This window comes from Cervus canadensis, chromosome 26 (assembly GCF_019320065.1).
Source record: "Cervus canadensis isolate Bull #8, Minnesota chromosome 26, ASM1932006v1, whole genome shotgun sequence".
Classification (NCBI taxonomy): Eukaryota; Metazoa; Chordata; class Mammalia; order Artiodactyla; family Cervidae; genus Cervus; species Cervus canadensis.
Genome location: NC_057411.1, coordinates 36,041,814 through 36,067,755, shown reverse-complemented (window position 1 = coordinate 36,067,755; position 25,942 = coordinate 36,041,814). Strand labels below are relative to the sequence as shown.

The 25,942-nt window shown below is 38.2% G+C and overlaps 1 protein-coding gene across 6 annotated transcripts in view; it reads left to right on the top strand.

Moving 5' to 3' along the window:
- The window catches only part of WDFY3 (WD repeat and FYVE domain containing 3), a 279,012-nt gene that overhangs the window by 69,027 nt on the left and 184,043 nt on the right, over positions 1–25,942 (top strand). For all 6 annotated transcript variants that reach the window (XM_043448026.1, XM_043448024.1, XM_043448022.1 and 3 more), the window contains one exon: positions 16,365–16,575. In XM_043448026.1, the coding sequence (XP_043303961.1) occupies positions 16,396–16,575 (180 nt within the window). In that variant the 5' untranslated portion in view covers positions 16,365–16,395. The remainder of the gene's footprint in view (positions 1–16,364; positions 16,576–25,942) is intronic.

Sequence of the window (25,942 nt, the reverse complement as noted above, 5' to 3'; positions counted from 1 at the left end):
TGTTGAAACAATAGTCTTATCATTCATTCATATGTATTCTTGTAAAATATTTGTCTTGTGTGTATTTCTAGTATTCAAGAACTGGTATGTTGTATATATATCATCCTATTTCTTAGTTCCTTTCACTCATCATTATGCTTTTAAGATGCATTCATGTGAAATATATACTTTTAACTGAATATGAAAGATTCTGCGTCTTCGTCAACCCTGTTCTTTTTAAAAAAAATTTCTTCTAATGATGTCTTTCTTTGTTTCTGCTATTTTTTTGACCACACCATGCAGGATGTGAGGGCATGTGGGATCTTAGTTCCCCAACCAGGGATTCAGCCCGGGCCCTCTGCATTGGGAGCACAGAATCTTAACCGCTGGACCACCAGGGAAGTCCCCAACCCTGTCCTGCTTACTCAGTTTGTTAGTGATGAGCAGTGATTCGGACCTCCAGAGAGCCTCCAAGTCCCCAGTCATCATGAATACAGTTCAGTAAACATCCATTTACAAGTTCTCACCCTCAAGAATTTCTTTGGTGTGTGTGCTGAGCAGCAGAATGCAGTACTGAATAGCTCACACCCTTTAGGTCCTCCACCTCTCTTGTTTCCCCATCAGTCATATAAGTGGGTCCTGTCCACATCTCCAGGGACATGGGGCATTTTCCAGCTTTCTGCCTGTTGCTAATCTAATAGATATAAGGTAGCATTTCCTTAGTTTAGTCTGCATTTCTTTTACTGAGTAAATTAAAATATCTCTTCATATGTTTGGCCTTCTAGTATGCTTGCTCATATTTTCTTTTAATTTGGATAGCTAAATTTTTCTTATTGATTTGGGAATTCCTTGTAAATTCTAAATTTTAATCCTTTCTGTTTTAGACGTTTGAAATATCTTCTCCTGTTGTATTACCTATCTTTTGCTTGATTCACAGTGCTCTTTACTGAGCCGAATCATTTAATTTTTATGTAACCACATTCATTTTATTTTTGCTTATGGCATACAGCTTTGAATTCATGCTTACCCACATTTTGTGTGTGGCTATAGGTATGAGTCTCGTTTATTTTATTCTGAGTTTGTCACTCTCCAAATACTATCTACTTAACAATCACACCCTTTCCTGTGACATTTGTCATGTATTAGGTTCCCAATACATTTAAGGGTCTCTCTCTCTCATCTTTAACTTAGATTTTTGGTTGTTAGGTCAGTAAGAACTAGTTTTATCCCCAAGGTTTGGTGAAGGACTGTCTCTGAAGCCTTCTCAGGTGGCTCAGTGGTAAAGAATCCACCAGTTCAGAAGCTGCAGGAGATGCGGGTTTGATCCCTGGGTTTGGAAGATCCCTTGGAGAAGGATATGGCAGCCCATTCCAGTATTCTTACTGGAATAATCCCAAGGACAGAGGAGCCTGGCAGGCTACAGTTCATGGAGTCACAAAGAGTTGGACACTACTGAAATGACTGAGTACACACACACATGTCTTTGAAATTTAAAATTATATGATTTAATTTTCAAGCTTCATGAAGTTTCAGCAAGTTTCATTGTTACCTCTTATCTTCCTTAAATATATTTATGTTATGTTTAACTAGTAGCCATTATGATCCTTGAAACAAATATGTTGGAAATTCTTGATCAATTTCTTTAAATATTATTATATTCAAATTAAAAATCCATTTAAAAGTATCATTAAATTGTTTCATGGTCTCTTCTTCCTTCATTTTGTTTAAAGTGTTAAATTTCACTTTTTAGTAGCAATCTAGATATGAAATTAAATGAGTTGTTATCCTGTCTGAAGTTTGAGAGTATATTAAATAGTTTAAAAAAAGTAATCATTCAGAAATTAAAGATAACTGATGTTTTAAAAGACCTGGATAAATAATAGCAAGTTTCATTGTATGGATAGTTACTTTGAAGAACCAGTCCAAATAGTTCAAGTACTCAAACCTGGTGTAGCTCTCAGTATTTTTGAATGAGTTAATATATATTCTACTGGAAGCATAGATTATACATAAACGAAAATTAATTAAAATGCCGTGGAATGACTCAGTTTTGACCATAGGATAACTTTCCTGATGTAATTTCAAAAAGAAAAGTAAATCTGAAAAGTAATCTATATTTTCTTGAATCTCAAGTCTTTGCCAGCTGCTATTCCCTACCTAGTATATTTTGCTTAGTACAAATTGTAATTTTTAGAATGTTATATGTACTTTTCTTCCCCAATGGCTCAAGCAGTAAGGCATCTGCCTGTAATATAGGAAATGCAGGAGACTCAGTTAGATCCTTAGGTTGGGAAGATCCCGTGGAGGAGGAAATGGCAACCCAGTGCAGTATTCTTGCCTGGGATCCCATGGACAGAAGAGCCTTGCGGACTGTAGCGCATGGGGTCACAGCAGTCAGACATGACTGAGCAATTAAAAGCACACATGCACATATTCTTTGTAGGGGGAAGGTGGTTAGCAAAATGAAACTTTATACCGTTCATTTATAGAAAGTTTTAGTTCTTATAGCTGATATTTTCTGTTTTAGCAATTGGATTCAAAAGCCTAGACATTTGAGATAAGGTAGCTAGTATTTATGTATTTAATTTTAACCTCCAGTGCTAACTCTATTAGTAGGTATCTGAACTAGGAGATTTTAGTTGTATGCTTTTTACCCCTGTCCCCCATCTCTAGTTGAGATGTTAATTGTGAAATATAAAAGGAGCAGAATGAGAATAGTCAGGTGTGTTTGATTCGCCAGTCTGGAGAGAAACGTCAGTGCTTTTTTTTTTTTTTAAGGTTTTCCCCCAAAATATTGAGAGCTAGACTTTATTATAGAATGTTTAAAATAAATATAAACCTAAGAAATAACTCTCCCTAGCATCAGGGGGTCCGTTTTTTGTATTTTATTACATGGCATTCCTTCTAAGAGGAGGATAAGACTGTAAGAAAAATGTGGTAAACTGGGTTGCACTATGCAATTACTCACTTTAGTAAGTTATTTCCCAAGAATAACAGTATATTTTATATATGATTGTTAATGTTTCAGATGCATTTATAAATTCTATTAAATAGAAAACTGATAAGAATAGCATTTCTCCTCTCATTCTTCCCCAAAGGCATTTTTTAAAATAGGCTACATGTGATCAACAGTGAAATGATGTAATTAGGACATGGCTACTTGTGATAATCATTCTCAGGTTTTACCCTGGTGGAAGAACAGAGAAATGTAGCTTTCTTATTCTTTTCTTCCTTCCTTTCTTTTCAGTTTCTTAAATCTTCAACCCTCATCCCTAAACTCTGTAGTGAGAATGCACATGTACCCCTTAACCATGGGACATTTTTGTATTTCACTTGGAGAAGATCTCATGCCAAAATTATAAGGAAACAATAATATTCTGATGAGCAAAAGGTTATATCTGGTAACAAGTAATATTTTTAGTACTTAAGATTTTTATCATCTAAGATTTATTTGATGTTTTGATGTATGTTTCTTTAAAAATTTCATAGGTTTCCTAGTTGTCATTCATATACCTCCATTAAGTGAATAAAGAGTATTTAAATTAATGATGATAGCAGAGTTTCTGGAAAAGTTAACAAATAAGGTGTCAGCAAGATTTCCTGCTTTGCTCCGTCAATCCAGCTATTCTCCAGCTAGTCATAACACACTTATTCTGTTTCAGGCACCACAGCAAATACTGGAAAGTTGAATATAAATAACATAGGTCACTGACCTTACACTAGGTTGATTCATTTTCAAGGAATGGTGGAGGAGCTTCCTGTTCACTGAAAATACCCACCATAAATCCTAAGATGTTTTTACTATATGGAGTAGGTTGAAAAGTAGCCTTAGATGGGCTCAGACTAGGTTATTGGCTGTCGATTGTTAGCATAACCCTTGTGGAAAGTCTCGATGATAGATATTGCATGCTCAGTCAGTCATGTCTGACTCTTTGTGACCCCACGGACTGTAGCCCACTAAGCTCCTCTGTCCATGGAATTTTCCAGGCAAGAACACTGGAGTGAGTTTCCATTTCCTACTTCAGTGGATCTTCCCCACCCAGAGATCTAACCCACATCTCCTGCATTGGCAGGCCGATTCTTTACCGCTCTGCCACGTGGGAAGCCCTTTGTGGATATTAAGTGCATGTTTTTCTAGGGGACAAGGATGAGTATTTGTGGAATTGGGATAGGACAGAAATATACACAGGGTAAATGAGCAGACATTCTTAAAAGGAGCAAAGAGCAGACAGAAAATTATAATTTCCATTTCCTTCATTTACTGATGAGATTACACAATCTTTGACATGTTTGTGGTCATTCATTTTCCTTTTGTGTGAAATACCAGTTTGTCTTTTGTCCATTTTTCTTTTGGATGATCTGCCTTTCTCTCATTGATTTGTAGCCCTTCTTTACATATTTTGGATCAAGACATTCTTCCTTACCCTGAAGCCATAAAGATATTTTCCAACATTTTCTTCAGATTAATGTTTTTAATTGTGTTGGTGGCAAGGACATGGTGAATATGAATTACTGAAAGCAGAGCTAGATGGCTGGAGCAGAGAAAGATTGAGGTGGGGTGGGGAGTGCTTGAAAAATGCCTTTGAATCAATGATCAAGTTGCTTCTGTAGAGTTAGGTTTAGATTGTTTTGGAATTAAACGCGGTCCTGAACTATTCATGATAGATTGCCGGGCAGTAAAAAGCATCTGAGTAGGCCATTTCAGGAGGAGCAAAGACCAGGTGGGAAAACCATCAAGGGTTTGAAACTGCATTGCCTATTCAGTTAATAGCAGTTAGGTGATGTGTTGTGAGCCAAGGCTGAGAGGAGGCATACTGCAGAAGGCAGAGCTTTGGAATTGGGTGGATAACAGCCTCTGAGGAGCCTTTTATACCTTGCAGAGGGTTTTGACTCTGTCCCCTTGTAGGCAGTTGTGTCACTTTTGTGGAAGGTTGTACACTGATCTGTTTGGAACTTTAGAAAAAATATAGCCACACCGTGGAGGGGTTGAAAATAGGAATTGACACTCAGACAGCAACTTGCACATAGTAGGCAGATACTTAGAATAAATTTCAACAATAGCATCGGTCTGAAACTTCAGAATTTTTTCCCCCATAATCAGCTGCAGAGTCTTTGGTGCATTCTTTTGATTATTAGTGTTAAATTTTCAGTCATTTTGAAGGGATCTGATATTTAGTAATCTACAGAAGTTATATGGAGGAAGTTTGGAAACTAAGGCAAATGAGCAAGCTGAGCAATGGGGTAATTCCATTTTTGGTAAAGCATGTATTTGATGACACTGAGTTTTAGATGTAGTTTATAAAACGCCTTGAAAGCAGTCTGTAAAGAGGAATTTTTAAAAGCATTTTGAACCATGTCAGCATAATTATGTGGACATAGCCTTCTAAGATAACTAATTGGTAGGGAAAAATTTATCCAAATATATAAATGATGTTGTTTTTGTAAAAATGAAAGTATAAGAATTGGCAGTTTAAACCCTCATGACCATTATTATTTTTGTTGATACCTGCATTTTATTACTTTTTAAAATTTGTGATGTCTTACTAATATAATCTACATAACCTTTTGCATTTGTCATTTTCCTTTCATTGCCTTTAGAACACAGCATGTCTTCCAGCTCATTCAGTGGTGATGTGTTGTTGGTATTGGGGAGCTGCTGCTGCTTTTGGATATTCCTCATCCTCAGCTTGTTGTTGATGCCCCAATTCCCTGTGGAGGATTTGCCTTTGGTTTTGTCATCCTCTGCTTACCAACCACACCTATTAGTAGTGAATTATTTTTTTCTTCTGCCTCTGCATTCACATTCATAGTTCTTACTTTCTAAATTTATAGCAGTTTCTTCTGAGTACTTAAAAAAAAAATGCTTACAACAAAAATGGTCAGATGGTAATGGTTTATTATTTTTTCTTTTTCTTTCTTTTTTTTGTTGGCCACACCTAGTGGCATGTTGGGTCTTACCAGGGATCTAACCCACACCCCCTCTGCAGTGGAAGCTCAGAATCTTAACCACTGGACTACCCAGAAAGTCCCCTTAAGTAATAAAATGGATTTTAAACAAACCATAAATAACAGAGTGGTCTTCTAAGGCTTCTTGTTTTAGAATAAATAGATAAGCAATTTAGAGAAAATTCTCCTTCTCTTTGACCTGTTTTAAGTTATTTTGGTTATTATTATTTTTGGTTTGAGCTGCCTCTAATTCATTCCTCATCTAAACTTTATTCATCACTTTTTACTCATTTGTTAATCATGTACTGCTTGTTTTGCCAGGTACTGTGTTAGACACTGAGGAAAGAAGTTGCATAGAGACATGATCTTTGCCTTCCATAACCTTATATTAGTTGTCTAGTGTTGGAAAAAGACAAAATAATAGTTATATAGCAAGGTGAGAAGTGTTATGATAAAGATATGCACAGTATTGTATGTATCTCTCTTATTAAACTGAGAGATTAGGGAATGCTTTCTAGACGAGGAACAGTTGAGCTGAGATTTAAAGGATGATTTAATGTAGAAGTACTAAAGGGGTTTCCCACCCCCATCCCCACCCTAGGAGAAGGTGCAGGGTCTGTAACAGCACAGTAGGGAGACCTGCAGGAGACAAAGTCTGGGTGGAATAAAGAGCGGGGTTGGGTCTAGGGGCCAGGTAATGAAGAGCCTGGAAAGTTGAACTTAAAGCTGTGGGAACTGCTGTTGCATTCATTTGTTCATTTCTAACTATTCTGAACCCTCAAGCAGTTGTTAAGGATTTGGAGAGCATAGCCTGCTTTTAGGAAGTTCGTAATTTGGATGAGATGGCTGGATGGCATCACCAACTCGATGGACATGGGTTTGGGTGGACTCCGGGAGTTGGTGATGGACAGGGGGGCCTGGCGTGCTGTGGTTCATGGGGTCTCAAAGAGTCGGACACGACTGAGCAACTGAACTGAACTGAACTTATTGAGAGATACTGCTAGTTAAGCAGAAATGATCTTTATTTAAGCAACTTGGTCACTTTTCAATTAAGAACAAATGGTTGTCAGTGTAATTTTTTTCTGGAGATTTTCAAGAACATCAGGGTTTATGAACTCTAAAGACTTTCTATACAATGAGAACTCAGACACATAAATTGTAAAAATTTTTTTAAAATTTTCTGTGTACTATGTAATTTTTTGTGAGGGATAGTAAAGCTAGCATTTCTGGAATTCAGAATGTCTGCACATAAAATATAGTACTACCATATACTCAGTGTGTATGTAATTTTTTGTGAGGAATAGAAAACTGTCATGTCTAGAATTCAGAATGTCTGCACATAAAATATACTATCGTATACTCGGTGTGTATGTGTATGTATCTTTTAACATTTACTTATCTGTCACCTACTATGAACTGGGGATACAAAGTTAAAAAGATTTGGTTCCTACCATTGAAGACATTGTAGTTAACGGGAGTAAACAACCACTATTTGGTCTACACTTGTTATGGTAGGGTAGCACAAATAATAGCTGTTGCTTGCTGAACGCTTGCGCCAGACCTTACCCTAGAGTGTTTTCTGGGTAGTACCTCATTTGGTGAATTACACTACAATGCTGCTCTAGGGTGGGTTCTGTTAGTCACTCTCTCCTCGCACGTGAGAAATCTGATGCACAAGGATGGTGAACGACCTGCTGAAGTTAAACAACTAGTGGATGGTGCAACTAGGATTTGACTCTTGGACAGCAAGGAGATCCAACCCGTTAACCCTAAAGGAAACAAACCCTGAATGTTCATTAGAGGGACTGATGCTGAAGCTGAAGCTCTGATACTTTGGCCACCTGATGCAAAGAGCTGGCTCATTAGAAAAGACCCTGATGCTGGGAAATACTGAAGGCAAAAGGAGAAGGGGGCGGCAGATGATGAGATGGCTAGATAGCATCACTGACTCAATGGACATGAATTTGAGCAAACTCCAAGAGATAGTGAAGGACGGGGGGCCCAGTGTACTGTAGTCCATGGGGTCGCAAAGAATCATACACGACTTGGTGACTGAATAGCAAAAAGGATTTGAATCTAGATGATCAGTTGCAAAGTCTGTGTAACCAGTATGCTATACTGTCTTTCTTAATGATGAATATTTTATGCCATACTATAATAACTAAAGAACCATAGTAGGATAAAACAACAAATTGGGAAGGAAGGGAGGCTTCCCAGGTAGCTCAGTGGTTAAAAACATCTGCTTGCCAATACAAGAGACACAGGAGACAAGGAGACCGGGGTTCGATTCTAGGTCGGGAAGATCCCCTGGAGCAGGAAATGGGAACCCACTCCAGTACTCTTGCCTGGAAAATTCCATGAACAGAGGAGCCTGGCAGGCTACAGTCCATGGGGTAGCAGAGGCAGACATGACTGAGCACACACATGCTCCCACTCTCTGAGAAGGTGACCTTACAGGTTATCTGCTAGGAAAGGTGGAAGAGGGGCTGTCCTTGGCCAAAGGAAGGTCACACACACATATACAGAGGGCTGAAGAAGCAGAATTTAGAGGGAAGCAGGTGGCTTAGTGAAAGAGGAGTCTGGAAATATAAATGGGGCCAGAGTGTTTAAGAATTTAGATATCAGATTAAGGTACTTTGGTTTATTTTTAGGCAATAGGGAATCAGCAGAGGTTGTAAATCAGAGAAGTGGTATGATACCTGCTTTGTTTTTCAGAGGAAAACAGAGCTGTAGGGAAATGCACTCTAGATACGGATACCAGCTGTAGGGTAGATGGAGACTAATTCTATCCATCTTTTCGGAGAACCAGACTTTGTTGTTTTTGATTTCCTTTGTTCTTATGTTTTCAGTTTCATTGATTTGTTGCTGAAATTTATTGCTTTCCTTTTGCTTCCTGTAAGCTTAAATTGCTCTTATTTTTCTAGTTTCCTAAGGTAGAAGGTTAGGCTACTTTTACATCTTTTTTCTCTTAAAATGGGCTTCCTACATGCCGCTAGTGGTAGAGAACCTGCCTGCTAAGGCAGGAGACACGGTTCAATCCTTGGGTCAGGAAGATCCTTTGGAGTAGGAAATGGCAACTCACCCCAGTATTCTTGCCTGGAGAATCCCAAGGACAGAGGAGCCTGGAATTGTAAAAGAATTGGACACCACTCAGTAACTGAGCACATTCTCTTCTATGTTTCTAGTGCTTCAAATTTCCTTCCAAGAATGTCTTTCACTGCATTTTATGCATTTTGATAAGTTATATTTTCATTCATTTTAAAATGTTTTAAATTTTCTCCTGACACTTCCTTGACTCATGTTATTTAGATGCATGTTGTTTATTTTCTAGATATCTGGGGCTTTTCCGGCTGTCTTTTGTTACTGATTTTGTTACTGATTTCTCCATTGTGATCTGAGAGCATATTTTGCGTGATTTCTTTTCTTCTGAATTTGCTAAGGTGTGTTTTCAGCCCAGTATGTGATCTGCCTTGGTGAATATTCCATGTGAGTTGGAGAAAAATGTGCATTCTGCTGGTGTTGGATGGAGTGTTTTGAAAATATCAACTCTAGTTCTAGTCAATTGATAGTACTGTTCAGTAAACTATGTCTGGATTGATTTCCTGCACACTAGCTCTGTCAGTTGTATGAGGCCTGTTGAAGTCTCCAGCTCCAAAAGTGAATGTTTTTTTCTCCCTTCAGTTCTGTCCATGTTTGCCTCCTGTGGGATTTCCATGTTAGGCTTATACATGTTAAGGATTGTAAAGTCTTCTTAGAGAATTGACCCTTTTGTCAATATGTAACTATCCCTAAAATTTTTCTTGTAAAGACTGCATTGTCTAACATTAATATAGTTAACCCAGCTTTCTTTTAGCTGAAGTAACATGGTGTACCTTCCTCCATCTCTTTAGTTTCAATATATCTGGTTATTTATTCAATATATTTGAAGCAGCTTTCTTGTGGACACCGTAAAGTTGAGATAAGTTTTTTAATTTGCCTAACATTCTGTCTTTTAATTGGTGTGTTTAATCTAGTCACCTTTAGAGTGATTTTTTATATAGTAAGGTTAATATTATCTGTCTTGTGTATAGCTTTCATATTTGTTGCATATGTTATTTGGTTCCTTCTGTCTTCTCTGGTTTTAACTGAGTATTTTACATGGCTTCTTTTTAACTCCTCTCTTTGCGTATCAATTAAAAGTTTAAAAAAAGTTTTAGTGGTTGCCCTAGAGTGTACATTTTTTACTAATATTCATCTGCCTTCAAGCTTCCCTCATAGCTTAGTCAGTAAAGAATTCGCCTGCAGTGCAGGAGTCCTCCCACAATGCAGGAGACACATGTTTGATCCCTGGGTTGGGAAGATCCCCTGAGAAGGAGATGGCGACCCACTCCAGTGTTCTTGCCTGGGAAATTATATGGAGAGAGGAACCTGGCGGGCTACAGTCCATGGGGTTGCAAGAGTCAGACATGACTTAGCAACTAAACCACCATAGTATGGATATCTTAGTATGGATATCCCAATTCTTATGACATTGCTGTTATTCATCTTACTGATTCATAAACTATAATCACCTCATGCATTATTCTATTATTACTTTTAAAACAATCCTTTAGATCAGTTAAGGATAGTAAAAAAATATTTTTTGTTTACCATAATTTATTCCTTCTCTGATACCTTTCTCTTTATTACGTAAATAGAAACATATCCTGGAGATATTCCAGGCCACCTCAATGAAGCAAATATTGCAATAAAGTAAGTCACACCAATTTTTTTGGTTCCCCAGTGCATATAATAGTTCTATTTACATTATACTGTAGTCTGTGAAGTGTGCAATAATAACATTATGTCCGAAAAATGTACACACCTTAATTGAAAAATACTTTTTCCTGAAAGATGCTAACCATCATCTGACAACACAGGTTTGTTGCCACAAACCTTCACTTTGCAAAAGGTAACTCAGTTTGTGAAGCGTAATAAAGCATAGTATGCCTGTACAATTTTCCAATCTATATTAATTTTTTTCTCCCTGAACAACTTTTAATATTTCTGACATGGCATATCATGTCACAATACATATGACATTTTTTGATTTTCTGAGAAATTTTTTTATTCTTCCTTCACTTTTGAGGGATAATTTCATTGGATATAGAGATCTGGACTGGTTGGTTTTTGTTCCAACACATTACATATTTCCCTCCATTATCTTCTTGCTTGCACGTTTTGGATGAGAGGTCCACTGTAGTATTTGTCCTTGTTCTTTTAGGTAAGTTTTTCCTATGCCCCCTCACCCCCTCACCCTGCTCCCTTTCAAGAGTGTCTCCTTGTCTTTGACCTTCTATGGTCGAATTTAATCTGCCTAAATGTGGTATTTGAGGTATTTAATCTTCCTTGATATTCTCTGAGTGTTCCATATCTGTGGTTTGGTGTCATTAATTTTGTAAAGTTCTTAGACATTATTAGTTTGAATATGCATGCCTTTGTTCCCTTTCTCCTCCTAGAAGCTTTTCTCTTTCTTCTCCTTCTGGAATCTTCTAACTGATTTATATTCAGGCTTACTAATTCTTTTCCATGGCCTTATTTGGTGTACTGTTGAGCTCATCAAAGCCTTCTTCATGATTGCTATGGTGCTTTTGATTTGTTGCACTTCCCTTTGATTTTTTTTTTTTTAAAGCACAGTTGGTAGCTGTAAAGTGTGGAAGAGGGAACAGTTTTGTAACCTGATGATTAAATCTTAGTGGGCTTGTAACTCTGGGCTGTGACCTTCACAGGTATTTCTCCCGGGCTGTTTCTTCCTTTAACCCCCTTAGGTGAGACTGGAAGGCTAGGGGTGGTGGGACTGGGGGAGGAGGAGAGGGAGAGATGCCCTTCCCTCAAGTGAGACAAGGCTAAGATAAGATAGTCTGACCCTGGAAAGTAAGGCTTTCTTGTGAGTTGCTCTGGGAACATTTCAAAGTGGTTGCTCTTCCCCTCCCTCTGCGAGAGCCTGGAGGGCATCTTTCCCAGATCTTCTCTGTGAAGAGTCTGGAGGGGTCCTAGAACTGCAGCCCAGGAAAGTTGTGGGGAGGGCCTGAAGACTGTGGCCCTCTCATGATAGCCCACTGTTAACCCCTAGCAGTTCTTCACAGTTAAGGGTTCCAGGGATTTCTGTTCCAGGAAAGAATATTCCATCTGCGACTTTCTGGATTAACTTGTCTCCCTAGATTTCAGAGATTGGTTTGCTCTGTAGCCTCAGTTCTCTGAGGGCTCCAGGGAAGAATCCTTGGTTTCCAGTTTGTTCAGCTGTTTCTTCTGTAAGTACAGGAGTAATGACTTCTAAACCCCTTACATTTAGGTGTCGAAACCTTGATTTTTTCCAAATTTAAGTTCTTTTTTTCCTCCTAACTTTTGAGAGCTAAACTATTCCATAATATAGACATACCAGAAGTTGCCTAAGGACTAGGCTATTTCTGATTTTTCGTTATAAACAATTATAAAACATATAATGCAATAAATTATCTTGTACTGTGAGTATTACTACAAGAGAGCTGCTGTTGTTTACTCTTTTGCTCACCAGGCTCCTCTATCCATGGAATTTCCCAGGCAAGAATACTGGAGTGGCTTGCAGGGGCTGTTCGTGACTCACGGTTTAACCTATGTCTCCTGCATTACAGACAGATTTTTTTTTTTTACCACTGAGCCACCAGGGAAGCTCATATTGGGTATTGGTCTTAAGTAATTGTATTTTGCCATATAAATGAGATGGCTGATCTTGTCATGTCTCATACTTGGGCCTAAACTGATATGGCTGTTCTTGAAAGGCAAAAACTGTTTCAGTAGGTAGAATTTTACAATTCTAATTCAGGATGGTATTAATGGTTCTTTTTCAATGTATGGGTTTAGGTTGCCAGGTTATATATACAGTTTGTTGGGAGCCTGTCAGAATTTTGTCTTCTTTTTTCAGAAGTGTAGGAAGTTTTGCCTTCACAGTGCAAAAATAATATGATTTTTTCCCCTAGAAAGTTTTAAGAAAAAAAACCTGTGGAATTATAATTCTTTAATGAAACTTTAAGATTTTTCCCTAAGTCCTGTGAGCTATTTATTTCTTCTCTTGTGAAATTAAGGAGTTACTCAGAAAAAACTCTTTTCAGTTTTTAGCTGAGCTATTCAAAGGCCATTAGTAACTTGTCAAATATATTTTTGCAAGTTGAAGCTATTTACTTTTTCTACCCTTCCATAATTTAAAACTGACAAACTGTTTAAAGGATTTAAACAGTTCTTCAAGCAATTCCAAAAGATTTTCAAGCATTAACACAAGAGATTAGAATAAAAAATACTGTCTGGGCTCATTGCAATAATTATCTCATTGCTATTTAAATAACCCTCTATTGGCAGCACACTTTTCTCTTTTGAAACGAAATAGAGTTTGCATTAGAAAACTAGTTCTTATGCACAATAATCTTTGTAAATATTTTGAAAATCCCTAATAACTAACCCCTAATCATTTTATGATTTGTTCTCAATATTACTACATTTTGCCTCTCTCTTCTTTATTGCTTAATGAACCTCTTTTTGAACATCGAAGAAATTTTTCCTTAATTTTTTATTTATAGTTTTGTACATCTCTAATAAAACATAGTACTATTAAGGGCCTACATGTTTCCTCTCCTTTAGTGGTTTTGCTTAAATAACTAAAATGTAAATGAAAAGGAATTAAATGTTTCATGATTAAGCTGAAGGAAGAAATTTTAAAATTGTTGAACATAATTAATGTGCTTAACACTTCATAGAAATGATGCTATTTTATGTATGCATTTCAGAAAGCCTGTGAGGAAAGATTTCACAGGTCAGAGAAACCCAAGATTCAAGAGAATTAAGAATCTTTCACCTGAAGTTACCTATCTTACACAGAAGTGTGGGTACTGATTTGACCGAAAAGTACCCATTCTTATCTGCTCTTTCACTGCTGAAGAGTACTTTAAACAAGATAGTTCTATGTCTGAATTATACTTTAACTTACAAAACATTGAAGTGCAGACAAAGCTGTGAGTCAGCAATCTAATATGATAGGCTTAAGTGTTTCTTGGTAAATTAGGAGAAAAGGAGGAATCTAATTTTTTTCCTCCATTACTGAGGTTATCTGAGTAATCAAGAAATACCAGTAAATCCATTTAGCTGACTGAATCTGATGGAGATTAAATAACAGTGGTACAGTAGCTTTATTACATCTAGCTGGTTTCTGTCTTTGTGTGATTATGTGTGTGTGTTTACTGATGTTTGATAAATGTATCTTCAGAAAAATAAAAAAGATTTCTTTTGCATCCTAGTTGCCACTTGATGCAAAATAAATATTCTAGAGTCAGAGTTGCCAAAATTCTGTAATCTAAAATAGGCACATGAATACCAGTGAGCAGAAAGGGCTGGACCAGGAGGTCAGAGTCCTGGGTTCTCACTCAGTTTTTTTTTCACTGTGCATTTTGTGCAAGTTGTTCTTGTCTTGGGGGGCGGGTCTCACTTAAAAGCAGAATTAATCCCCTCCTTGGTTCACTTGCTTAAGTTGGAATGAGGACCAAAGGAAATGCTCAGAAAGTACTTTAATGCTCTATAAATAAGGGATGATGCTTGACTTTTTAATGACATAGATGCCTTTGAAAGCTGGAGATCTCTTAAAAATGTTTTTTGAAGCGTTAGAGGATCATGAATCCCCTAAACTCTATCCACACACTTTAGATTATAAACTGCAGCTACAGGTTAAGGAAAAAGAACAGATCTATGCATAATCTGAACTGTTAGCTAACTTACACAAGTTTTATAATTCACTTCAAGTTTTATTTTTGTTCTGGGGTTCTCCAGGACGAGAAGTAGCAGCACATAGTGGGCTACTGGAATGTATTTGTTGAAAACTTTATAATTTACACTTGGAGAAATTACACATTTTTCTGAGACTGAAATATGTCAAGCAAGTTTGAACCAGACTGATTTTCACTTGTCATTTTGTAGCTCAGAGGGCCTCTTTGGCCCTGTGCCAGTGGTCTGAGCACTTTCCCCACGACTGGACAGCATGGTGGTGTTGGGTGCTCCTTGCACAGAGGGCCCTTGGCGCAGACCAACCTCGAGTAGAGTGTCTTCCTGCTCCTCACCTGTGATGAGTCCCAGGTGACCTCCTGGTGTAGTGCAGCTCTGCAGCATAAACCTTTGCCCACAGCCACATGTGGAATCCACTCAAAATTCTCAAGGACAAGCATGTTTAAGATACTAGTTCTTCTTATGGCTTTAAAAAAATCAGTAGATGTTTGGTAAATAAAGCAGTGATCTCTCCTTTCTTAAGAAATGCCATACTGACTTATATGGCAAAATTACAAATTTTCAATTTATTCCTGCTTTTCTACAAATTAAAAAGCAAATTGCTTTTTACCCAACTTTGATATACCCATAATGTCCTCCCAGCCCTCCTGGTTCCTTTGGGAAGATAATCCTGTTTTTTGTGTCTGAGGTTAGCTGATAGCTGGCACAGTTCATGGTGGTTGAAAAGGGCTGATGGTGCTTTCTGAAAGCTTAGTGTTACTGATTCTGGTGTGTGTTCTAACCCAGTGGTTGGTTTATTTATTTCTTAAATGCAGCTCTAGCCAGGGATACATTTTATATTGTGATTCAATACACATGAATGCACCCTTACCTAAAATAAATTTTATGAAATAATGATTACTCTTTCTACATGTATTCCAGTATATTCTATTTCATTAAAAATATTTTTATTGAAGTACAATAGATTTGCAATATTGCATTCTATTTTTTTTAATTGACTGTCATAATCTATTAAAGGAATTAACCTGACCTGGCAAAGGGTTTCAAGGTATAGTCTAAAGAAATAGTTTTAAGTTACATGTCAGTTTTCACTTACGATTTATAATATATTTAGAGGAATCGTTTCATTTAATTCACATGTTTCAAACTACCATGTATCTTCAATGAGTATCCCAAGTGTAATCCTTCATCTACAGAAATGTTAAATGATTAAAAATAGAAAGCTTTGTGGATTTGTTTGTTTTTTTTTCAGTTAATTTGGAGGGTGTGGATGAATTTTAAGTTCTTTTCATTTTTTCCCGTATACTCAACTATTAAGCCATATATTAATTATAAAATTTATGATCCCTTTATTTGTTGAACTTAATATGACTGCCTTAATTGGAAATGTTTATTGCTCATCCAGCAACAATTAATTTTTTACATTTAATGTTTTACAGTTTATCCAAACTGGGGCTAAGTTCGTAAAGAACATTTGAGTGGCACAATTTGTAATCTGTCATTTAGAGAGATTTATCAAAATTAGCTCTGCCTCTATTGTTTTCTGTTTAAAAAAGTAGAAAAATTATTTAGACAGAATTGTTTTGTTTTCCTGACTTTTTAAGAAGCTCTGCCATGCATACTGGACTTGGTCAAGACGGTGATATTTTGACAGTTTGTGTGTGAACATCTCCCTGCAGAATTAGAAGAGTTTATCACCACCCAGCCAAGATGAACATGGTGAAGAGGATCATGGGGCGGCCGAGGCAGGAGGAGTGCAGCCCGCAAGACAACGCCCTCGGACTGATGCACCTCCGCCGGCTCTTCACGGAGCTCTGCCATCCTCCCCGGCACATGACCCAGAAGGAACAAGAAGAGAAGCTGTACATGATGCTGCCAGTGTTTAACAGGGTGAGTCCAGGCTGCCAAGCACCTGGCTTTAGGATGGGGTGGCTCTGCAGGAATCTCGAGATTACAGTAAGTCATGTTGTTGTTGAGTTGCTAACTTGTGTCCAACTCTTTGCGACCCCATGGACTGCAGCACGCCAGGCTCCCCTGTCCTCCACTACCTCTCGGAGTTTGCTCAAACTCATGTCTGTTGAGGCAGTGATGCTGTCTAACCATCTCATCCTCTGCTGCCCTCTCCTCTTCTTGCCTTCAGTCTTTCCCAGCTTCAAGGTCTTTTCCAGTGAGTTGGCTCTTCTCATCAGGTGGCCAAAGTATTGGAGCCTCAGATTCAGCACCAGTCCTTCCAGTGAATTTGAATGGTCAGGGTTGATTTCCTTTAGGATTGACTGATTTGATCTCCCTGCAGCCCAAGGGACTCTCAAGAGTCTTCTCTAGCACCACAATTCGAAGGCATCAATTCTTTAAATTGACAGTAAGTCATAGGTAGGGAAATAAATGATAGAATGATTTTTGAGAAGCCTGATGATGTCATTCCTTCCTTCCTTTCAGCTTGCTATAAGGCAGGCAATTCGATGTGAGATCTGGTCAGAATGAACTCCTTCTATTTCTAATAGATGAAGGGAAGATTGTGAGCATTTTGTTTAATGTTCCTCTAATGGTTGATCCTCGGAAGAGAGAGAGGTTGTAAATGACCACTTATGTTATTTCTGTTATCTTTTGAAGTGATGGTGTATGGCATCAAATGGTGCGGTTGCCGCAGTGCTTTGTATACTTTGAAGAGTCATCACAGTTTACTTTGTAGATCTTGTGATAGGATAGTTAGTCAAAATAGAGCTAATGTTTTAATCTAGTTGATCACATGTAGCAGTCTTAGTGGGGATTTTTAGAATAATTTAAAAGTTTTTATCAAAAATGTGTATGAACATAGTTTAAAAAGTCAAGTACTTCCACAGGCTTATAGGGTCCTCTCCACTGCTAGTTGTTGCTGCCACCTTTAGCTCTTTCAGCTTTTGCATAGCATACCGTTACTGCTATTTCTTGATTATTCAGTTTTAGTTGACTTCTTGTTGAGAAATAGAATAATTAGCTTTTTTTTTACCTCTGCATCCCTCCAAACTGTGTGCACATACTTTGACTCATACATGCTACCCTGCTCCTTTTCCTTCCCATACAAGTATACCATTTGTTTAAGGAAGATTCCGTGTTTATCCTCTGTTGACCCTGGTGTAAATATTATTCATAGATGAACCTTATAACAAACCACCACTATTTTCCGTTCTTGTTTTCCCCAGACTTTGTAAGGTAACTGTCTCAATTTCTGCCTTTCCTCCTGTCTCTTGTTCTTCCCCATCTCTCTTTTCTTCTCCTTTGATCTGTCTCTGTCCTTCTCATGTCTTTCTCTACTTCCCTCTCTGCTTCTGTCTCTCTCCCCATCTCTGCCTGTCTCTCCCCACCTCTCCTCCTGTTTCTCTCTGTTCCTCTCTTGGCCCCCCCTGCCCCCCTTTTCTTCCCTCCCTGGTCTTTCTTTTTTCCTGTGTCCGTGACTCACTGTCTCCCCTCAAAGTCTCACTGATCTCTCTATTGTTTGTTCTCTGTGTCTGTTAGTCTTTCTGTGTGAAATTTTCTAGATTCTTTTTCTAATTATTTTGAAATTTTATGGAGGTTTCGTGTGAATTTGCAAGCTTGTGCTTTTTATTTCTGGGGAAATATTTTGAAATATTTCTTTGCTAATATTCTTCCCTTTCTTTTATATGTTTCCCTTTTCTTCAACTCTATCAATCAAGTATTAACTCTTTGGGATTAACCTTGTGCTCTCATATTTTTAATTTCCTTGAGCTCTTATTTTTTTAAAATTGTGCAATATCTCCTTATCCCTCGGAAAATATTAAAGCTTTTTCAAATTTTCTCATGCCTCTTTCATTGTTATTTGCTCCAAATTACTGTTTTTCTTTGTTTATATTACTTTCTTTCATGTTGGAGTAATCTTCAGTGTCTGATGATAATTGTCTATACATTGATATTTAAGAATGAGGTATTGAAACACTGATTGAAAAGTATGTATGCAATGGTGAGACTTTTCCAGTGGTAAGATGATCTGGCTGGATAAAATGTGGAGACCTTTTAGCCTAGGATATGTTGATATTCCAGGAAAGCGTATTTTTCAGTCTCCTGCCGGAAGCATGTATTTGTTGCTATTCGGCCACTAAGTCATGTGCGACTCTTTTGACTTCATGAACTGCAGCACTTCAGTTTCCACTGTCCTCTACTCTTTCCTGGAGTTTGCTCAAATTCATGTCCATTGAGTCAGTGACACTATCTAACTATCTCATCCTTTGCCACCCACTTCTCCTTTTGCCTTCACTATTTCCCAGCATCAGCGTCTTTTCCAAAGAGTGGGCTCTTCTCATCAAGTGGCCGAAATATTGGAGCTTCAGCTTTAGCATCAGTCCTTCCAATGAATATTCAAGGTTGATTTCTTTTAGGACTGACTGATTTGATTCCTTTCCAGTGTATACCTGCTGGTGTTTCCTTAAAGCTAAATTGAAGAACAAGACTGATGTTTCATGTTCAGTAGGTAGACTTTCTCTAGGTCTCCAGTTTGCAGCTCTCAGTGTTCTAGGTTGTTCCTCTCTGGGGTTTGGACCTTCAGGTGTCTCCTGGACTCGGGAGGGGCTGTCACCTTCTGTTTCTCGGCTGTAAATAAGAATATCTACCTTGTGGAGTTGGTGTGAAGATTAAGTAAGAGAATAAACTTAACGCAGTTAACAAATGTTTGTCCTAGGGAACTGTTGTGTCTATTATTGTTGTTATGGCATTAAAAATAAAGACATTAAAGATGAAGGAAAGATTATAAACTATTTATGCTGAAATGATTTCATCTTGAATATATGCTGAAATACATTCAGCTTATGTGTTGTTCATACTAAAGGCTAATTTGACAGTAGAGAGGAGGGATAGACTCTATATATTCTGTGTTTGTTTGTTTGCTTGTCTCTTCATGTATTTTGTTACTGGGTATTACTGAGTCATTCTGTGAATATGTGTCAAACAAATAGAAATTGTGCTGTAAATTGTACTCTGCATTGGAGTTCTGAGATAATATATAGTCCAGTTTTGTGAATCAGAAGCATCATGAGGAAGATAAACATGACATGTAATTCTGTTGGAGAAGAGATAAGTGCATAAACAGATAATGGAATAACAAAGAAATGTAGTATTAGAGACACAGGAGAGTCTTATGGCACCCCTGAAAGGAGAGTTACCTGGAGGTCTGTGGGGGAATCAGGGCAGGGAAGTGTCTTTTGAGAATGTGATGTGATTCTTAAATCCTAATAAGGTAAATGTTACCCAGATTGGAACTAACTGGGCCAAATTAACCAAGAAGGTAGTTAGAGTAAGAAGTTCAAGCCTGAATCAAAGTAAATTCCACAAACATGCTGATATGTGTGAGCATCTTGTAAGTGGTCTAAGAAGTTGATTTTATATCAAGAAGGGGTAAAAAAAAATGAGACTGTTAAGATTGATAGGAGCTACATCATGACAGATTTTATATCATATTAAGAGCTAATATTTTTTCCTGAAGGTATGCAGAGCCAATGAGGTATTCTCAGCAATAGAATAAGGAAGAAGAAGGGGCCAAAGGGAGGCTATCTCTTAGGTTTCTAATTTGAGAAACTGGGTGCATGTTTTTCCTAGTAGCTGAGAAAGAGAGGTTTAGGGGATAGACTCAGTTTGGGGCATTGAATCCACACTGTCTATGAGCTTCCCAGGTGGAGGTATTCAGTGGGCAGTTAGAAGCTCAGGTGAGGGGATATGGCTAGATACTAACTTTGGGGACCACTTCAGAGATGTGGTCGTTGGAACCTTAGGAGGGGACCAAATACTACTCTTGCCTCCCGCTATACCAGGAACAGTAGGCTGAGGATGAACCATGGAGAATATGAATGTTTAATGAAAGAAGGGGGACCCTTAAAGGATACAGCCCAGAAACTGGTCAGTAGCAGTACAAACAGAATCAAGAGAGTGTGATTATGGAACTCAAGAGAGAATAGTTGCGAGAAAGAGCATTCATCTCTGTGCAGTAGAGAGACCTAGCAAGATGGAAACCTGAACATGTGCTTGAGGTTTGCCAGTTGGAGAGTTACTAGAATGGCAGCATCAGAAAGCAGTATGTTGAGCAGTGAATGGGAGATGAGAAGAGACAGTATGGATTCAGCTTGTGGAGATGTGAAAAAGAGAGGACAGAAGAGATCGATGGAGGTGACTCTGGCAATAGGGGGTTTGTGTTTGTATATTTCTAGTGTTTCGATATGTTGTTAAAAGTGGGAGAGATCCAGGCATGATCATAAAGAGAAGGGAAGAAACAAGCACAGGGGGAAATCAAATTTTTAAGAGAGTGAAATTGAGTGAAGAGAGTCAAATTACTAGTGGGTGAGTGAGCCTCGACCGTGGTAAAGAATCTGCCTGCAATTCAGGAGATGCGGGTTTGATCCCTGGGTCTGGAAGATCCCTTGGAGGAGGAACCCTCTGCAGTATTCTTGCCTGGGAAATCCCATGGACAGAGGAGCCTGGTGGGCTACCGTCCTTGGGGTCGCAAAGAGTCAGACATGACTTAGTAACTGAGCACGCACAAGTGAGGTTTGAAAAAGAGAGATGCCGTGTGCTGTAGGAGAGCCTATAGTTCTGTTGGGTGTGAACACAGATTTGTAGTGAAGGTGGTGAAAAGTTGAATAAGATTTAGTGTGATGACCTCTGTTTGCTATAGTTTTCAACAGAAGATGTCTCTGAAAACTCTGGAGTCGGTAGGTCGAGTAGGGGACTGTAGGAAATTGTGATAGTTTAGAATATTAATGAAAGGGAATTGAGAAAGATAGTTGAAAAAGGACAACAGAAACTTAGGAGTATTCAGGGCCCAGTGAAGGTTGGAGATAGTACATTAGTACTGGATCTTATCCATGGAGGTGTGTGATTTTTCTGGTTCACTCACAAAGCATCATGTGTGTGGAAGCAGAGACAGATAGATGTGCTCGCTCTGTTGGGGCTGGGCTTCTGCTGGGGTGACAAAGCAGAAGGGCAGGAGTAGAGGGACAGAGCATAGTAAGAGATCTGACTCACATATCGCCCTTGAAATTGGGTGGGATGAAACAGGAACACAGCGTGCCTTCTTTTGCTCTCCGAGATAAAAGGCTGAGAGTGATGGAAAGAGATGATGATAGAGTTAGGAACACAAGGGAGAGGTGGGGAAAGGTTTAAATTTGAGATAGCCATTTTGAAAATGAGAGAACTGATTACAGAAAAGCTATTGTTTTAAAACCCTGTTCAGGTAACAGTCATTAATTTTTATTACAGCCAGTTCTGGGAAGTTGGCTTTATTTTGAATGCTTTTGTTTTTGTTTTGTATCAGTGTCACAATGTACTTACTATTGGCTACCAAGGAGTCTGAGGTCATTTCCTTCTCTCAGACTTAGGAACATTGACAAGGTGGTGATAATGTTATGAGTAGTTAGCACAATTGTTATTCTCAGCTGTTAACATAAATTTGTAAGTCATATCCTGGATGTGTGTCCCATGTATTTCATCAGTTAAGCTTCCACAGTCAATTAAGTGAGTCTTAGACTAGAATAATCTAAATAACTTGACTTTTTTTTTTTTAAGAAGATTGAGATTCTTTAGTGGTTATTCTTTATTGCTTAGACTGTTTGTCTTAGTTCTCTTAGGCTCTGCGCTGCCACAAGTCTCTTCTTTCAAGCCAGAAGTTTTTAGTTGGTTAATTAAAAGCAGATATATATGTATGGGATTTCCCTGGTGGTCCAATGGCTAAGACTCTGAACTCCCGACGTAGGGCACCCAGGTTTGGTTTCTGGTCAGGGAACTGGATATCACGTGCCACAACTAAGACCTTGTGTGGTCAAATAAATTAAAAATAAATATTAAAAAAATTTAGGTCAAAAGCACATATATATGCACTGCCTTAAAACTCTAATACAGTGAGTGATTTAAATATAAAGGTTCATTCAGCTCTTTTTTTTTCTTCTTTTTATTGTACTTCTCTTGATTGCATTTTTTACAAATTGAAGGTTTGTGGTAACCCTGCATCACCAGATGCTGCTTAGCATTTTTATAAATTTTTTTTTATTGAAGTATAGATGATTTACAGTGCTGTTAATTTCAGGTGTATAGCTAATTCAGTTATATGTTTGCATATGTGCATAGTCTTTTTCAGAGTCTTTTCCTTTACCAAGTATTAATAAATAGAAAGTTATTTTTGTACCATTGTGATCAATTTAAAAATATATATATAAGTTGTATTCGTATGTTCTATTGTGTTCATGGCTTATTTACAAACTAAAACTGTCCTTAGATATCATATCCATTAAATTTGGAAATCAGTAACCATATTTATTTAATGTTCGGCCATTTGTACATGAATACTCTCCACTAGTAAGAAACAGCTTGGATGAATGAATAGCTCAGTACGACTCCAGACTTCCTGCCATGATGGCCAAAAATGAACTGTGTTGTTGATTTTTGAGACTTTGCTGGATTCATGCTAAATGGCAAATAAACCATATTACAGTTAGGCATGGACATTTATCTGCAGAATCATTTCCAGAGTGTGTTCCATAGTGTTATTTCAGTGTGTGATTTTGGCCTTTAAGAGACACACGGTTGAGAAGTGGCATGTGTTGAGTCCTTTTTCTGGGCCAGGACTCATGCTGGGTTCTTCAGCTGCCTCCTGTGGTCATCATCACCGTCCAGCAAAGACACTGCTGGCCGCCTCCCTCTCACAGATTCTCTCAAACTGAAGAATTATGGTGAAGTCTAAGAATAACTGGGTAATATTTAATCAGCATTCTTAAAGATAATTAACCTTTAGTCCCAAGAACAAAAGCTTATAGAGAAAATATTTCCTTTAACCTTATTAAAAAATGAATAGCCTTTTAGTCATCTAAAAATGAATTACAATTGTTAATTACCTTGGTAAATGTTATCAGACTTCATTGTGTATATAATAATCTTTACCCTGGATCTTCTTTTAGAAACTCCCCTTGTTTTTGAATTTGCTTCTGAATTATATTCAAGAAATGTTTAAGTTGAATCCAGTGTCTGTTTCTTATCCCTCACAACTAACCTTTTCTGCCTGCATTGCTGGAGACCCAGGTTCTATTTTTGGGTGATCTCCTGGAGAAGGGAATTGGCTACCCACTCCAGTATTCTTGCCTGGAGAATTCCATGGACAGAGGATCCTGATGGGCTACAGTTCATGAAGTCCTGAAGAGATGAAAATGACTAGGCACGCACATGCACAGTAAAACTTTATTGAAGAGCTTCATTCAGTAACAAATACATACTGAGCCTCTGCTTTCTGCATTCCATTAGAAAACACCATTCATTTGTTCTCCCCAAGTATACCAAAAATATTTAGTTAAGAAGCAGCTAGGAAATTTTCTGAAGTTTATTTAGATGGATGTTAAAAATGACCCTTCTAAAAACAAGTCAAACCATGGTAATTCCCTCTTAAGATGAACACTGTGCAAAGTTGTGGTGCTAGGGTTCCTGTGAAGTTAAATTAAGACAGTACAGTTCTGAGTGACTAAGAGCACAGCTTGGAATCAGACAGAACTAGTTTTGAATTCTCTTGCTACCATCTCCTGCTGTCTACCTTCTCTAACCCTTCATTTCCTTATCTGTAAAAGGGGAATAAAGTGCAGGATTTAATGACATTTGAATGACACTATATGTCAAGTATTTGAATAGTGCTATCTTGAGAGTCCCTTGGACTGCAAGGAGATCCAACCAGTCCATCCTAAAGGAGATCAGTCCTGGGTGTTCATTGGAAGGACTGATGCTGAAGCTGAAACTTCAATACTTTGGCCACCTCATGCGAAGAGTTGACTCATTGGAAAAGACCCTGATGCTGGGAGGGACTAAGGGCAGGAGGAGAAGGGGATAACAGAGGATGAGATGGCTGGATGGCATCACCGACTCGATGGACATGAGTTTGAGCAAGCTCTGGGAGTTGGTGATGGACAGGGAGGCCTGGCGTGCTGTGATTCATGGGGTCGCAAAGAGTCGGACACGACTGAGCGACTGAACTGCACTGAACTGATGCACACTGTAAATGCTCATTTTATGATAATTATTGTTATTTTTATTAAATTTGCCAGAAGTTTTGCTCCTCAGTACTGTTGTTTTCATCTCAGTATGAATGTCTGTTCTATAGGACCATCCCTCTGAGGTGAATGTATTACCGACCAATTCTCTCTCTCAGCTTTCCGCTTTGATAGATGAGGGAGCTAAGAACAGGAAATTTTTGACCAGAGACCTTGAGCGCATAAAGAGAATTCCAGCTGTGAGCTTCACTCTCTGTGGGAGATAGGTGCATGATTGAAGCATTGTCTGTTTCCCACTATTTGTGGAAGGTGGTGAATATGTACCCAGTATTTTAAGATTTGATTGTTAAAGTCAGTCACCAAAAACTCTCTTTACTACCTGACACTTTCAATATTATCAAAAATGGCAGATGCATGTTTTAGTCCCTGAGCTTCTCCAGCCGCACCTTGTACCATTTTCTCTTCCATTTGAAACACCCCAGCTTCACCCCCTTTTGATCCAACAGTGCCCATTCTTTTACCCATGCTGAAGTCTCAGCACAGTTCTTCTCACTGCCTGGGACCCTCTTTGCTTGGATTTTTGAATTCTGACCTTTTTTTCATTCATTTCATGAAGATCTTTTTTGTATGCTTCTACTGTGTATTGTCACCTCTTCTTAATATCTTCTGCTTCTATTAGGTCCATTCCATTTCTGTCCTTTATTTTGCCCATCTTTGCATGAAATGTTCCCTTGGTATCTCTGATTTTCTTCAAGAGATCTCTAGTCTTTCCTATTCTATTGTTTTCCTCTCTTTCTTTGCATTGATCTCTGAGGAAGGCTTTCTTATCTCTCCTTGCAATTCTGTGGAACTCTGCATTCAAATGGGTATATCTTTCCTTTTCTCCTTTGCCTTTTCCTTCTTTTCTTTTCCTTTTTTTATTTTATTTTCTTTTTTTTATTAGTTGGAGGCTAATTACTTCACAACATTTCAGTGGGTTTTGTCATACATTGATATGAATCAGCCATAGATTTACACGTATTCCCCATCCCGATCCCCCCTCCCACCTCCCTCTCCACCCGATTCCTCTGGGTCTTCCCAGTGCACCAGGCCCGAGCACTTGTCTCATGCATCCAACCTGGGCTGGTGATCTGTTTCACCATAGATAGTATACATGCTGTTCTTTTGAAATATCCCACCCTCACATTCTCCCACAGAGTTCAAAAGTCTGTTCTGTATTTCTGTGTCTCTTTTTCTGTTTTGCATATAGGGTTATC